Here is a 14476-nt window from a genome sequence, read left to right on the forward strand (position 1 = left end):
ATAGACAAATATAGTGTGCTTAAACTAATAACACACAAATTATTGTATTTTTCTTGTCTATATTGAATACATCATTTAAACATTCACAGTATAGGATGGAAAAATGATGTGAATTCCTCGGCTAATGACTTATCCAAAAGCTAATTGGAGTCAGGAGTCAGCTAACCTGGAGTCCAATCAATGAGATGAGATTGGAGATGTTGGTTAGAGCTGCCTTGCCCTATAAAAAACACTCACAAAATGTGAGTTTGCTATTCACAAGAAGCATTGCCTGATGTGAACCATGCCTCGAAAAAAAGAGATCTCAGAAGACCTAAGATTAAGAATTGTTGACTTGCATAAAGCTGGAAAGGGTTACAAAAGTATCTCTAAAATCCTTGATGTTCATCAGTCCACGGTAAGACAAATTGTCTATAAATGGAGAAAATTCAGCACTGTTGCTACTCTCCCTAGTAGTGGCCGTCCTGCAAAGATGACTGCACGAGCACAGTGCAGAATGCTCAATGAGGTTAAGAAGAATCCTAGAGTGTCAGCTAAAGACTTACAGAAATCTCTGGAACATGCTAACATCTCTGTTGACGAGTCTACGATATGTAAAACACTAAACAAGAATGGTGTTCATGTGAGGACACCACGGAAGAAGCCACATTGCTGCATGTCTGAAGTTTGCAAAAGTGCACCTGGATGTTCCACAGCGCTACTGGCAAAATATTCTGTGGACAGATGAAACTGCAGTTGAGTTGTTTGGAAGGAACACACAACAATATGTGTGGAGAAAAAAAAGGCACAGCACAGCACACCAACATCAAAACCTTAACCCAACTGTAAAGTATGGTGGAGGGCGCATCATGGTTTGGGGCTGCTTTGCTGCTTCAGGGCCTGGACAGCTTGCTATCATCGACGGAAAAAGGAATTCCCAAGTTTATCAAGACATTTTGCAGGAGAATGTCTTAATAAACGCCTTCTGGAGTGGCCCAGTCAGAGTCCTGACCTCAACCCGATTGAGATGCTGTGGCATGATCTCGAGAGCAGGTCACACCAGACATCCCAAGAATATCGCTGAACTGAAACTGTTTTATAAAGAGGAATGGTCCAAAATTCCTCCTGAACATTGTGCAGGTCTGATCCTCAACTGCAGAAAATGTTTGGTTGAAGTTATTGCTGCCAAAGGAGGGTCAACCAGTTATTAAATCCAAGGGTTCACATACTTTTCCCACCCTGCACTGTGAATGTTTACACGGTGTGTTCAGTAAAGACATGAAAACGTATAATTGCTTGTGTGTTATTAGTTTAAGCAGACTGTGTTTGTCTATTGTTGTGACCTATATGAATATCAGATCACATTTTATGACCATTTTATGCAGAAAAGGGTTCACATACTTTTTCTTTCCACTGTCTGTCTTTTTCCATTTTGGTCAGTATGCTATCTATTCCTCTCTTGATGTGTTTGGGATGGAGTGTGTGATTGATTTCTCCTCCTTCTGTCTAACACAGTTGCAGGGCACCAGCGAAATGACAAAGAGGGGCTAAACTTATCGATTCCACCTGGGCTTTTCCGGTACTCGTTAAGAAAAACGAGACTTGTGTCTTGGGGGTGTTATTCTATGTGGGTGTGTTATGTTTGCTATTTCGTATACTGGCAGTAATGTCATTTGTCCCTCTTCAGTCACCGTCCAGAACAGGCCACCGCAAAGATGGTGGATAAATGAAGATGTCCCACTCAGGCTGTTTACCATTGGGGAAAAAAATGGCCAGTTCCAGTCTGCTTAACAGGGTTGCCCTCCCAGAAGCACCAATGCATTAGCAACTGGGTCTGGTCTGCTTAGTTTATTGACTGTAAATGAACCAGGAAAATTGAGGGAGAGAGATGTCTCGCTTCTTCTTCCGTTTCTGGCTCCGTACTGAATGGCTTAGCAACCGCGTGACCCAGCATGACAAACTTGAACATGGTTAGTCAGGGAATCCTGCTTCGAGCGTACTGCATTTCCTGCTTTCTAGATGTAGCTACTGTATCTTTGATGAAGATTGTGTTTGTGCTAACGTTAGGACACGAATGTGAGGATATTTCAGCTGGAGAAAAAACCCAAGCCGCTCGTATATGAAAAATGATGCTCGTTCTTTCAACATGACATTTGCGACAAAGTCTTGCATATATTGTTGTCTAAAAAGGTCTGAGGCGCTTCATGCTAATGGTTAGTTCAGCTGTCTGTAAATAAATGAGGTTTCAGGTTGATTCTGGTGAGTGATTGGATAGTGTGCACTGCAGCACATCGGGTAGCTGTGATACGGATGATTTGATTACTGCCGGCCGTGATTAGAATGTGCCAGGCAGTGGTCCCGTGTGGGCAGGATTGAAATCAAAACCCAACCGTCATTAAGTTGTGACATCCTCAGGTCCACAAATCTCACAAAACTCTGTTTTGGAATATATTGACTTTATGAAATGATCCTACTTACACATGTTAGTACATTTTGGCACAGAAATAAACTTTTGGGATGAATAGTGATGCAACATAGGCCGTATTCAACCAGAGAAGTTGTTTTTGCATTCAGTTGCACTTTAAAGGAGCATTCGCCGGAGACAGAGTGGAGTAAGACAAGCAGTTCAGAGATCCTGTTATATAAACTCACTAAGAAAAACAGAGAAAATATGTGTATTCCTTTTCTGTCTCTCGTCATCCAACTTTCCTGTCCACGATGTAACTGCAGTAGGGATAATGAGAGAACAGTACAGTTTATGGTTTTGTGTAGTACAACATACAACATTGAGCTTGCCTGACTGAAGAGGAGAACCATGATGGTACTCTCCATGAGGAAGGTCACGGGCACTGAGAAGAGCAGCTGGTACTCTTTGTCCTCTTCCCAGGGCCGGCCCGCTGTTGGCACCACGCTCTGCCAAAGCTCTATGCCACGTACCAAGATACAGCAGCTGATTAAACTATCATCTCCTCAGTGGTGAGAGCATTAGCCCCATAGCCAACACTATCAGGCCACTCACCTGTACACAGGGTAGCAGATGCAGCCTCATCGCAAGGCTATACCCTGTACCAAGTTGGAGCTGATCCAGTAGCCACTGGGAATGGGAAAGGGCCTCAATTGCAAAAGTGCCTTCAGATTCAACCACAAAGACTAGGGAGGTTTTCCAATGCCTCGCACAGAAGAGCACCTATTGGTAGATGTGTTTAAAAAAAAAAGTAGATATTCGATACAGGCATCGTTCCTAACTCAGTTGCCGGAGAGGAAGGAAACCGCTCAGGGATTTCACCATGAGGCCAATGGTGACTTTAAAACAGTTACAGAATTGAATGGCTGTGATAGGAGAAAACTGAGGATGGATATACAACATTGTAGTTTTTCCACAATACAAACCCCTAATTGACAGAGTGAAAAGAAGGAAGCCAGTGGAGGATACATACATCCTGTTAGCAATAAGATACTAAAATAATACTGCAACAAATGTGGCAAAGCAATTTACTCTTTGTCCTGAATACAAAGTGTTATGTTTGGGTCAAATCCAATACAACACAATACTGTACCACTCCATATTTTCAAACATAGTGGTGGCTGCATCATGTTATGGGTATTCTTGTAATCGTTAAGGACTGGGGAGTTTGTCAGGATAAAAAATAAGCGGAATGGAGCTAAGCACAGGCAAAATCCTAGAGGAAAACCTGGTTCAGTCTGCTTTCCACCAAACACTGGGAGATGAAGTCCCCTTTCAGTGGGAAAATAAATAAAAACACAAGGCCACATCAACACTGAAGTTGTTGACCAAGAAGACAGTGAATGTTCTTGACTGGCCGACTTACTGTTTTGACTTAGCAAGACCTGAAAATGGTTGTCTAGCAATGATCAACAACCAATTTGACAGAGCTTGAAGAACTTTGAAAATAATAATGTGCAAATGTTGCACAATCCAGGTGTGGAAATCTTTAGAGACTTACCCACAAAGACTCACATCTGTAATTGCTGCAAAAGATGATTCTAACATGTATTGAATAAGGGGGTTGAACAGTTATCTAATCAAGCTATGTTTTATTTTTTTATATATATATATATATTTTTTATAGAGTTTTTTGTGTAGATCGTTGACAAAAAAATTACAATTAAATCCATTTTAATCCCGCTTTATGTGATGAATACCAGCATGTATACCACCATGCATGTTTTTTCTAATTTCATAAAAGTGCATAGTGAGTGTCCTGTCATCCTAAGAGTATGGAAATATTAGTTCATGGATTCTCTGTTCCTCCATCTTGCTGATGGTTGAACATTCTTCCAACCAAACAAACTGACTCTGCAGATCAGAAAGGAGAGTGGACAGATGAAGAAAACAACAATACAAACAGAAAAAACTGCTGATATTTTCCTGCTCTCAGTCTGCTGACTGTTGAGGTATTCTTACTCCCACACGTTTGTGCATATCTCATGAGTCGATCCACCTCAAAAAGCACACAGAAGAGGTTTTCGACACCCACCATCTCAGATTGTCTGAAAACGTTTCTGTAGTTAGACACAGATAAGATTAGTATCCCTGAAACATTATTTTGTTGAAAGTTTATTTGAACTATGAGAAATTAAGCTTATTTGATTGCACCCAAATTGGCCATTTCAATTCACAGGATTCATATCATATCATATCACCAATAGCTTTTGCTCATGATGAAAAGACATTGTATGGTCATCCATACAAGTCAAGCCAGTCCTCCATGAAAGCAATTCAGTTTGTCATTCTCTTAGCAACCTAATGCTTTAACCCAACTCTTCTCGAATAGTCCAACAAATGACAGCTCTCTGAGAGGGCTATCCCTATGATGCAATTATCATATTAAGACTTTTCCTACAAGACCAAAAATGTGATGGAGAAATGGGCTAGTGACTAAAATGTTGTGAAGACCCAAATAAAACCATTACATAGCAGTCGTACCCTAAAATGATTAGGAAACATCTCCTATATGTTGTTTGATGAGTGACATTTACAATTAAACCCAACCCAATACATTACCATGACAGTGCTTTCAGAAAGTATTCACACCCCTTGACTTTTTCTACATGTTGTTGTCTTATAGAAATCATTTAAATGGATTACATTGACCATTTGTTTTGTCACTGGCCTACACACAATACCCTATAACGTCAAAGCAAATTATGTTTTCCAATTTTTTTTTACAAATTAATAAAAAATGAAAAGCTGAAATGTATTGAGTCAATAAGTATTCAACCCCTTTGTTATGGCAAGCCATAATAAGTTCAGTAGTAGAAATGTGCTTAATAAGTTGTTTGGATTCACTCTGTGTGCAAAAATAGTGTTGAACCTTTTCCTCCAGTGGGCTAAAACAGGCTCACACAGAGTGTTTCTTGGTAGTCTTAGTCACATCTACTTTGAAACAAAAGTATACACCTCACACACATGGTTATGTGCTTACAAATGTAAGACACCTGTACCATGTCAGATATAGACATGGGGCGGCAGGGTAGCCTAGTGGTTAGAGCATTGGACTAGTAACCGAAAGGCTGCAAGTTCAAACCCCCCAGCTGACAAGGTACAAATCTGTCATTCTTCCCCTGAACAGGCAGTTAACCCACTGTTCCTAGGCCGTCATTGAAAATAAAAATGTTTTCTTAACTGACTTGCCTAGTGAAAATAAAATAAATAAAATAGAGTTGAAATGTATTCGATGTTGAGTTGAGACTGAAATATAATAACCTTTTCATATGGAAACACCACATTTTCGACGGGTTTATTTAAATCATTTGTATTAATTATGAAATAACATTCCACCCATGAGGCCACTAGAGGGCTATTTGGTCATTTGACTGCAGGATATGGCTGACTACCTGTAAGGTCCCTCAGACAAGCACTGAATTTCAAACACAGATTCAACCATAAAGACCAGGGAGGTTTTCCAATGCCTCGTAACGAAGGGCACCTATTGGTAGATGGGTAAAAAAAAGCAGACATTGAATATCCCTTTGAGCATGGTGAAGTTATTAATAACACTTTGAATGGTGTTCAATACACCCGGATAGGAATGAAACCGCTCAGGGATTTCACCATGAAGCCAACGGTGACTTAAAAACAGTTACAGAGTTGAATGGCTGTGATTAGGAGACAACTGAGCATGGATCAACAGCCTTGTAATTACTCCACAATTACCAACCTAATTGACAGAGTGAAAAGAAGGAAGCCAGTGCAGAATAAAAAATATTTCAAAACACGCATCCTGTTGCAACAAGGCCCTAAAGTAATACTGCGGTACATGTGGCAAAGCAATTAACTTTTTGTCCAGAACTCAAAGTTTTACTGTATGTTTGGGGCAAATCCAATACAACACATTACTGAGCACCACTCGCCATATTTTCAAGTATAGTGGTGGCTGCTATGGGAATGCTTGTAGTCTTTAAGGACTTTTTCAGGATAGAAAAATGACAGAATGGAGCTAAGCACAGGCAAAATCCTTCAGGAAAACCTGGTTTAGTTTGCTTTCCACCAAACACTGTGAGATGTGTTTACCTTTAAGCAGGGCAATATCCTAAAACACCATCTCCACTGGAGTTGTTTACCAAGAAGACGGTGAATGTTCCTGAGTGGCATAGTTACAGTTTTTACTTCAATCAACTTGAAAATCTATGGCAAGACCTGAAAATGGTTGTCTAGCAATGATCAACAAACAATTTGACAGAGCTTGAAGAATGTTGAAATGAATAGTGGGCAAACGTTGTACAATCCAGGTGTGGAAAGCTCTTTGAGACTTACCCAGAAAGACTCACAGCTGTAATTGCTGCCAAAGTATTGACTCAGGGGTGTAAATAGTTACGTAAATGAGATATTTCTGAATTTCATTTTCAATAAATTTGCAAAAATGTCTAAAAACATGTTTTCACTTTGTCATTATGAGGTATTGTGTGCAGATGTGTGAGAAAAAAGAAATATTTAATCCATTTTTAATTCAGGCTGTAACAAAACAAAATGTGGAATATAAATATATATATATAAATAAATAAAAATCAGTATATAAATATACTGAACAACAATATAATCGCAACATGAAAAGCATTGGTCCCATGTTTCATGAACTGAAATGAAAGATCCCAGGAATTTTCCATTCACAATTTGTGCACAAATTTGTTTGTATCCCTGTTAGTGAACATTTCTCCTTTGCCAAGATAATCCATCTACCTGACAGGTGTGGCATATCAAGAAGCTGATTAAACATAATGATCAGAACACAGCTGAACGTTGTAATTGGGACAAAATGTTCACTCTAAAATGTTCAGTTTTGTCACACAACACAATGCCACAGTTGTCTGAAGTTTTGAAGGAGTGTGTAATTGGCATGTTGACTGCGGGGACGTCCACCAGAACTATTGCCAGAGAATTTAATGTTAATTTCTCTACCATAAGCCGACTGCAAAGTCGTTTTAGGGAATTTGGCAGTACGTCCAACTGGCCTCACAACTGCAGACAATGTGTAACCATGCCAGCTCACGACCTCTACATCTAGCTTCTTCACCTGAGGGATTGTCTGAGACCAGCCAACAGGACTGCTGATGAAACTGAGGAGTATGTCTGTCTGTAATTAAGCCCTTTTTTGGGAAAAACTAATTCTGATTGGCTGGGCATGGCTTCCAAGTGGATGGTTTTGGCTCCCAAGTGGGTGGGCCTATGCCCTCCCAGGCCCACCCACGGCTGTGCCCCTGCCTGTTGCGTTTGTATTTTTGTTCAGTATACTTTCTGAAGGCATTGTATTTGGGATTTTTACCATTGAAGACCATAACATTTAAACCATTAGAACTCCTGTAGCCTATTGGTTTGCTTGACAAGGAATGGTCTAACTAATCCAAACCTTTATTGAAGGGAATAAACTACACACACTTGGGCCATTTCCCAGATACAGCTTAAGCCTTAGGCAGTCAACCCAACACTAGCAGATCTCTGTTGGTGTGTGGGCACACTCTTAGAAAAAAAAGGTGCTATCTAGAACCTAAAAGGGTTCTTCGCTATCCCCATAAGATAACTCTTTGAAGAACCCTTTTGGGTTTCATGTCGGGTTCTACACGGTACCCAAAAAGGTTCTACCTGAAACCAAAAAGGGTTCTACCTGGAAACAAAAAGGGTTATTCTATGGGGACAGCCAAAGAACCCTTTTGGAACTCTTTTTTCTAAGAGTGCATTTAGTTACACAAATGTACTTCATTGAGCAGATTAGATTCAAGAGAAGGACAGTTTGTATGTGTTTGAATTGCTTTCATGGAGGACTGGCTTGAATTGAAAGGATGATCACACCATTTATTTCCATCCTGAGCGAAAGCTATGGGTTTTCTACCCAAAGTTGCAAAGGGTTCCATTTAATACATGGATAAAGGCTGTGGCAGTAATAGCAGAACAGCAGCATCTAGTGGGCAAAACCTGGTACTAATTCACTAAGAATACATTACATAGTATGAATAAACAATACTCCAAGCCACAGCTTCATATAACTTGTCAAACATAGAGAACTGATACTGTATACTGGCCATCGGGGTGGGCTTGGTGTGGAGTTGGGGCGTCTCCAAGTGGCTTTCGACCATTTATTTGGATTACTGAGATCTTAGTCATTGTTAAGATGTGATTTGGTCCAAATTGTCCATTATTCTTTAAAATATTCTTCAAACTTGCCATATATTTGCCGATCTAAGTCAAAACTGTAACTAGGCCACTCAGGAACATTCAATGTCGTCTTGGTAAGCAACTCCAGTGTATGTTTGGCCTTTGTCACACCCTGATCTGTTTCACCTGTCTTGTGCTTGTCTCCACACCCCACCAGGTGTCTCCCATTTGTCCCCATTATCTCCTGTGTATTTATACCAGTGTTTTCTGTTTGTCTGTTTCCAGTTCATCTTGTCTCATCAAGCCTACCATCATGTTTTTCTGCATGCCTGTTTTTCTGGTCCCTGTTTTCCAGTCCTGCTGGTTCTGACCATTGCTGCCTGCCCTGACCCTGAGCCTGTCTGCCATACCATTCTGCCTTCCCTGACCTCGAGCCTGTCTGCCGTCCTGTACCCATCTGACTCTGACCCGGTTTACGAACCTGCCTCATGCCTGCCCCTTGCCTATTAATAAATATCAGAGACTCAGACCATCTGCCTCCTGTGTCTGCATATTGGTTTCATCCTGTGACGTTATAGCCTTGTGTTTTAGGTAATTGTGCTGCTGAAAGGTGAATGTCTCCCAGTGTATGTTGGAAAGCAGACTGAACCAAGTTTTTCTCTAGGATTTTGCCTATGCTTAGCTTTATTCCATTTCTTTTAATCAAAAATAACTTCTGAGTCCTTGCCAATGACAAGCATACCCATAACATGACGCAGACACTACCATGATTAAAACTATGAAGCGGTACTCAGTGATGTGTTGTGTTGGATTTGCCCAAAACATAACACTTTGTATTCAGGAAAATGTAATTTATTTGCAAATGTTTTACAGTATTACTTTAGTGCCTTATTGCAAACAGGATCCATGTTTTGGAATATTTTTTATTCTTTACAGGCTTCCTCCTTTTCAATCTGTAATTTATATTAGTTGATCCTTCCTCAGTTATGTCCTACCACAGCCATTAAACTCAGTAACTGTTTAAAAATCACCATTGGCCTCATGTTGAAATCGCTGAGCGGTTTCCTTCCTCCCCGGCAACTGGTTACCGCCCTACCAACAGGTGCTCTTTGCGAACCATTAGAAAACATCCCTGGTCTTTGTGGATGAATCTGTGCTTGAAATTCACTGATCGACTGAGGGACCTTTACAAATAATTGTATGTGTGGGGCACAGAGATGTGGTAGTAATTGAAAATCATGTTTAACACTATTATTATTGAATCCATGCAACTTATTATGTGACTTGTTAAGCACATTTATACTCCTGAACTTATTTAGGCTTGCCAAGGGTTGAATACTTATTGACTTGAGACATTTCAGTTTTTCATTTTGAATTAATTTGTAAACATTTCTAAAAACAGAATGACATTTTGACATTATGGGGTATTGTGTGTAGATCAGTAACACAAAATCTAAATGTAATCCATTTTCAATTCAGACTGTAAACACAACAAATGCAGAAAAGTCAAGGGGTGTGGAAACTTTCTGAAGGCACTGTATGAATCATATAAATTGAACTGTCCAAATTTGTCAGAGTTAAAATTGTCTTTCAACAAAATAATGTTGCAGGAATGCTTATCGTATATTTTTCTAACTACATAAACCATTTCAAAACAATCTGAGATGGTGGGTGTCTTGCTGAAATGAAATGGAATGACCCGCATTGATGAATTTATAATCCACTCTGGGAGGTCCTTGAGGTATAGATCTGAGTGGGAGTGAGGGAATTAAGTTCCATAAATGACCTGTTTTCATTTCCCCCTACCTGTTTCTTCTATTTATCAAGAGGGCAGCTCTCTATGTGGTCAGGTCATGGTTGAAGGAATACATCCACCCAACAGAAGGAGGCCTTTTGTAGTGTGTTGACTGTTTTTGAGACTGATTTGTTGAGCAAATGAATGCTTCTTCTGCAATCGCTAGAGCTCAATGTGGGTCAGTATGACAATCTATAGGATATCTGTCTTCCTTCCACAGTTCCATGACTCATGACTGAGTGACAATGGAAAATGACATGAAGTCATCCAACTTCCACTCCCAGTAAGCCCAGCGAGTTTGGAATCTGTGTAGAAATGTGGAGTCAAAATGATTTTGTAGCGAGGTGAATCTAATCTGCCTGTAGATATAACCCATCATCCTTAGCAATAGCAGCAGCACAGGCAGCATGTTGCAATTTATTTTGACAAGGTTGTTTGCATGTAACTTGTAACCAGTAGATCCATGTGTTTTCAGTTGCCTGTGACAAACCAGTGAAAATCCTATACCCCAATATATTAATGTGCTGAAACAATATTGTGTAACTGAGTTTCCATTGATTTTACGTACCACATAGGAGCTGCATCCAGGCACAAGTCTTGTAGACGGTAGCGGTGTTGCAGAAGAAGAAGAGCGCCATGCAGGCGATGCAGCCCAGAATCAGCACCATGGACAGAAACACGAAGACCGACGCCGCTTTGAAGGCTCCGGAGGGGATGGAGCTGAACTCGGCGAAGCTTCCCGTGCAGGTGAGCTCTCGGTTGTGCGGTCCTCTTCCAACGCACTGGTGAAACAAGCCGAAGTAACCCACCTGCGGCGTGCTCACACTGTCCCCGATCCAGTAGGGCTGAATGAAGACCACCACGTTGATGATGGCAAAGCATATGGTGAATATCGCCCAGAGTACCCCGATGGCGCGGGAGTTCCGCATGTAGTTATCATGGTAATTCTTGGCGGCTTCTTGTGAAGGCAACATGTTTTCCACTATACTGTAGCTTTCTTTTCGTTATTTTAATGACTCACTCAGTCTTTGCGCGTCTCCGTTTGTGAAAGATGTGATTGTAAATTTGGTAGCAGTGTAGCTATTCAGAATAAATCCTTTATATTAAAATACGTTGATTAATTATTATTATTGACTAGCCTTTATTTATTTATTTTTGGCTACCATATCATTGTAGATTCAACCTGCGAACCTACAAGCCTACACATTGTTGAATAGATACATGTATGTATAATACTGGTAATTAATAATGTATCGTTCCTTAGAAAAGAGGAGTGGAGTCCGAAATAGGATACTTCACTGTAATACGGTTTTGCAATATCCTCAACCAATGCTATCTTAAAAATATGTCCTTTAGTATCCTCATCCAAGCCCACCAGAAATGATAAGCTGTTGCCTGGTGCCAGTGGTGGATCCCCCGTTTACGTGTAGCATCTGAGGCATCCGTTGAGGGCTTCTTTGAGCTAGAGATATCGGCGCACAGTCCCTTATTATAGAATTTACATCCAATTTTGAGAAAATGAAAACGTCAACTATGACCAGTCCGAGCTCGCGAAACCGACCTCCTCCTCCGCCACTCCATTATTGGGATTTTCCCTATTTGTCTCGCGCCCTCTTCCTGCCTCTCCCCTCGTCGTCCTGTCTCTCCTTGGATCTCTCGCGCGCTCTCAGAAGACGCTGAGCACTATTGATTGCGGCGCGTTCACGTACCTCACAATAACCAGCAGAGGGGTATTCTCCCCTCCTTATTATTTTACTACAATTATAACGATTGTTTGTATGCCGATTTAGGTTAACCATTTTGATTAGACATAGGCCTACCCACAGAAGACAGAATGTTTATTTTCTAAAGATGATCCCATTAAAGATGATCCTATCAACTGGTCAATATCAACTGTCTGTCAGCAAGTAATATGGGAATTGATTGAATGTTGTTTTAATCTTGTTTGTGATTGAATAGTTGTTTTCTCTGAAATCGATTACTCGCTAACGAAAATTCATCTGGCACTAACATTTTCATGAATATCTAGGTCAAGAGATCATGCCCACACACAGGGGTTGATAAGAGAATCACACAATAATTTGAATCTCTGTGTTAGGAAAAGTCTAGAATGTCTTTTTTAAATTGAACTAGGCAAGTCAGTTAAGAACAAATTCTTATTTTCTATGACAGCCTAGGAACAGTGGGTTAACTGCCTTGTTTAGGAGCAGAACAATAGCTTTTTACCTTGTCAGCTCAGGTATTCAATCTTGCAACCTTACAGTTACTAGTCCAACACTCTAACCACTAGGCTACCTGCTTCCACAAAAAAATTGGTTAGAGGCTCCCCCTTCTGAGACAGCACACACACGGTTTATTAAAAAACAAACAGGACACAGCCAATGGAGTTCCACTGCACCGTACACACACACACACACACACACACACACACACACACACACACACACACACACACACACACACACACACACACACACACACACACACAGGCTTTGCTAGCCAGTGTGAGAGAGGCCTGCAGCACAGCAGTTGATTTAAGGACAGGACACATAGAGTGGTGGGATGCATTCATCCTTCACAGAGGTTGTTACTACTTCTGTGCATAGCATGCACTGAGAGATCCGACTGCAACACCCACTTGTGTTTCTGTGCCACTGTGCACCATGCAACATTTAACAGCATCTAATATGAGATATTGTCTGTATATATATGTTTTTGGTACATTTGTGTGTGCTGTGCTCAGGTTTTTGTCTTGAGTGTCAGTGTTATTATGTATGTGTATGTTTATTATTATGTATGTGAACTATATTTGTGTTTGTCTTTATGTTTGTCTGTGGCTACTCTGGGGTCTCATTCAAACAAAAAAAAAACGTTCTCGAGCTAGCTACATTGAAACAAGTTCCCTCAGTGTGAATTCACACTAGTCTTGACACACGCTGCCATCTGCTGGATATAAAAAGAATTGCAAGAATATTGTGTCACAGAGATACAAAAAAGAGATGCTTGTGTTTTATAAAACCAGGGGGCAGTATTTCATAACATCTATTTCCGTAAATGTCTTGTAACAATTGGTTTAATCTCGACAACAAGAACCGAATCTGCAGCTTGACTTTGTTAAGGCTGTGATCAGAGTCTGCAATTTGTCTGGTATATTTTCTTTGATTGTTCATGACTGAACTGCTTTATGGAAGAAAAAGTTAGCACAACAAAAGCAAGGGCATGTTGTCTTTATGCCGATAGAGTTATTGAACCGTTAGATAACGTCCAATCTCGATTTTTTGCTGTACAAATGGATGTGTTTGATGGAGCTGTAGACTCTTTCCTCATACCGCTTCTGACCTTAAGCTCTGAAACATTATTACTCCCAAGAAACCAGACATCAGAATATTGCTTACTCCAAGGCAGCATTCAGGCAGCGTTTGTTGCCATCCTAATAATGTATCATACATTGCTCAATTTCCTCAAAATCACAGTCAAGTTTCTGTAGTTCAAACAGAAGGCATGGTGAGTCATTGTTATCCATGTGTTTGATTATGCCAGTCCAGATGCTGTCTGAGAGGATAGTGATGTTGGTGATGCCGAATTGAAGTGTCAGAGGTAGGCACTCTATCAGACACGTTGTCTTGTTGCCTTATTCCCATGCAGTCCCCTCCAACTCTTATGTGCCCTAGAACTGGTGCCTGATTTCAGAAACAACCCACAGTAAGAGCTGAGATCATCTAGACACTTGCGCTATCTGAATTCCTCCCCAGAGATTGTAGATATATATATATATATATATAAAGCACCCAACAGAACCCAGTGCAGCCAATATAACTTTGTGTTTGTACATTACTTCATTAACTCTGATTCACAAGCTCCACTCTCCTAACTTAGTCCTGCTCATTACACTCTTCATGCCTGATTGCACTTTACCTTGTTTTGTGTGTGTGTGTGTCTGTGCTTCCTTATCTACACTGTGGAGATTGTAGTGGAGTGCCCTATTTTGAGCATCCAAACTGGCCTAAATGGTACTAGAAATTAAGCTGTATTAAAGCCCTAAAACATCTGTGGGTGTCACGGAAGTCTAGGAGTGGTGGGTGTAGAGTCAG

The 14476-nt window shown here is 40.5% G+C and overlaps 1 protein-coding gene across 2 annotated transcripts in view; it reads right to left on the minus strand.

Annotated features, from left to right (window-relative positions):
- Positions 1–12027, minus strand: part of LOC110491907 (LHFPL tetraspan subfamily member 3 protein-like) — a 20803-nt gene extending 8776 nt beyond the window's left edge. For both annotated transcript variants that reach the window (XM_021565741.2, XM_021565740.2), the window contains exon 1: positions 10954–12027. In XM_021565741.2, coding sequence (XP_021421416.1) covers positions 10954–11359 — 406 coding nt within the window. In that variant the 5' untranslated portion in view covers positions 11360–12027. The remainder of the gene's footprint in view (positions 1–10953) is intronic.
- Positions 12028–14476: the final 2449 nt, after the last annotated feature.

Source organism: Oncorhynchus mykiss, chromosome 16, assembly GCF_013265735.2.
Source record: "Oncorhynchus mykiss isolate Arlee chromosome 16, USDA_OmykA_1.1, whole genome shotgun sequence".
Taxonomy (NCBI): domain Eukaryota; kingdom Metazoa; phylum Chordata; class Actinopteri; order Salmoniformes; family Salmonidae; genus Oncorhynchus; species Oncorhynchus mykiss.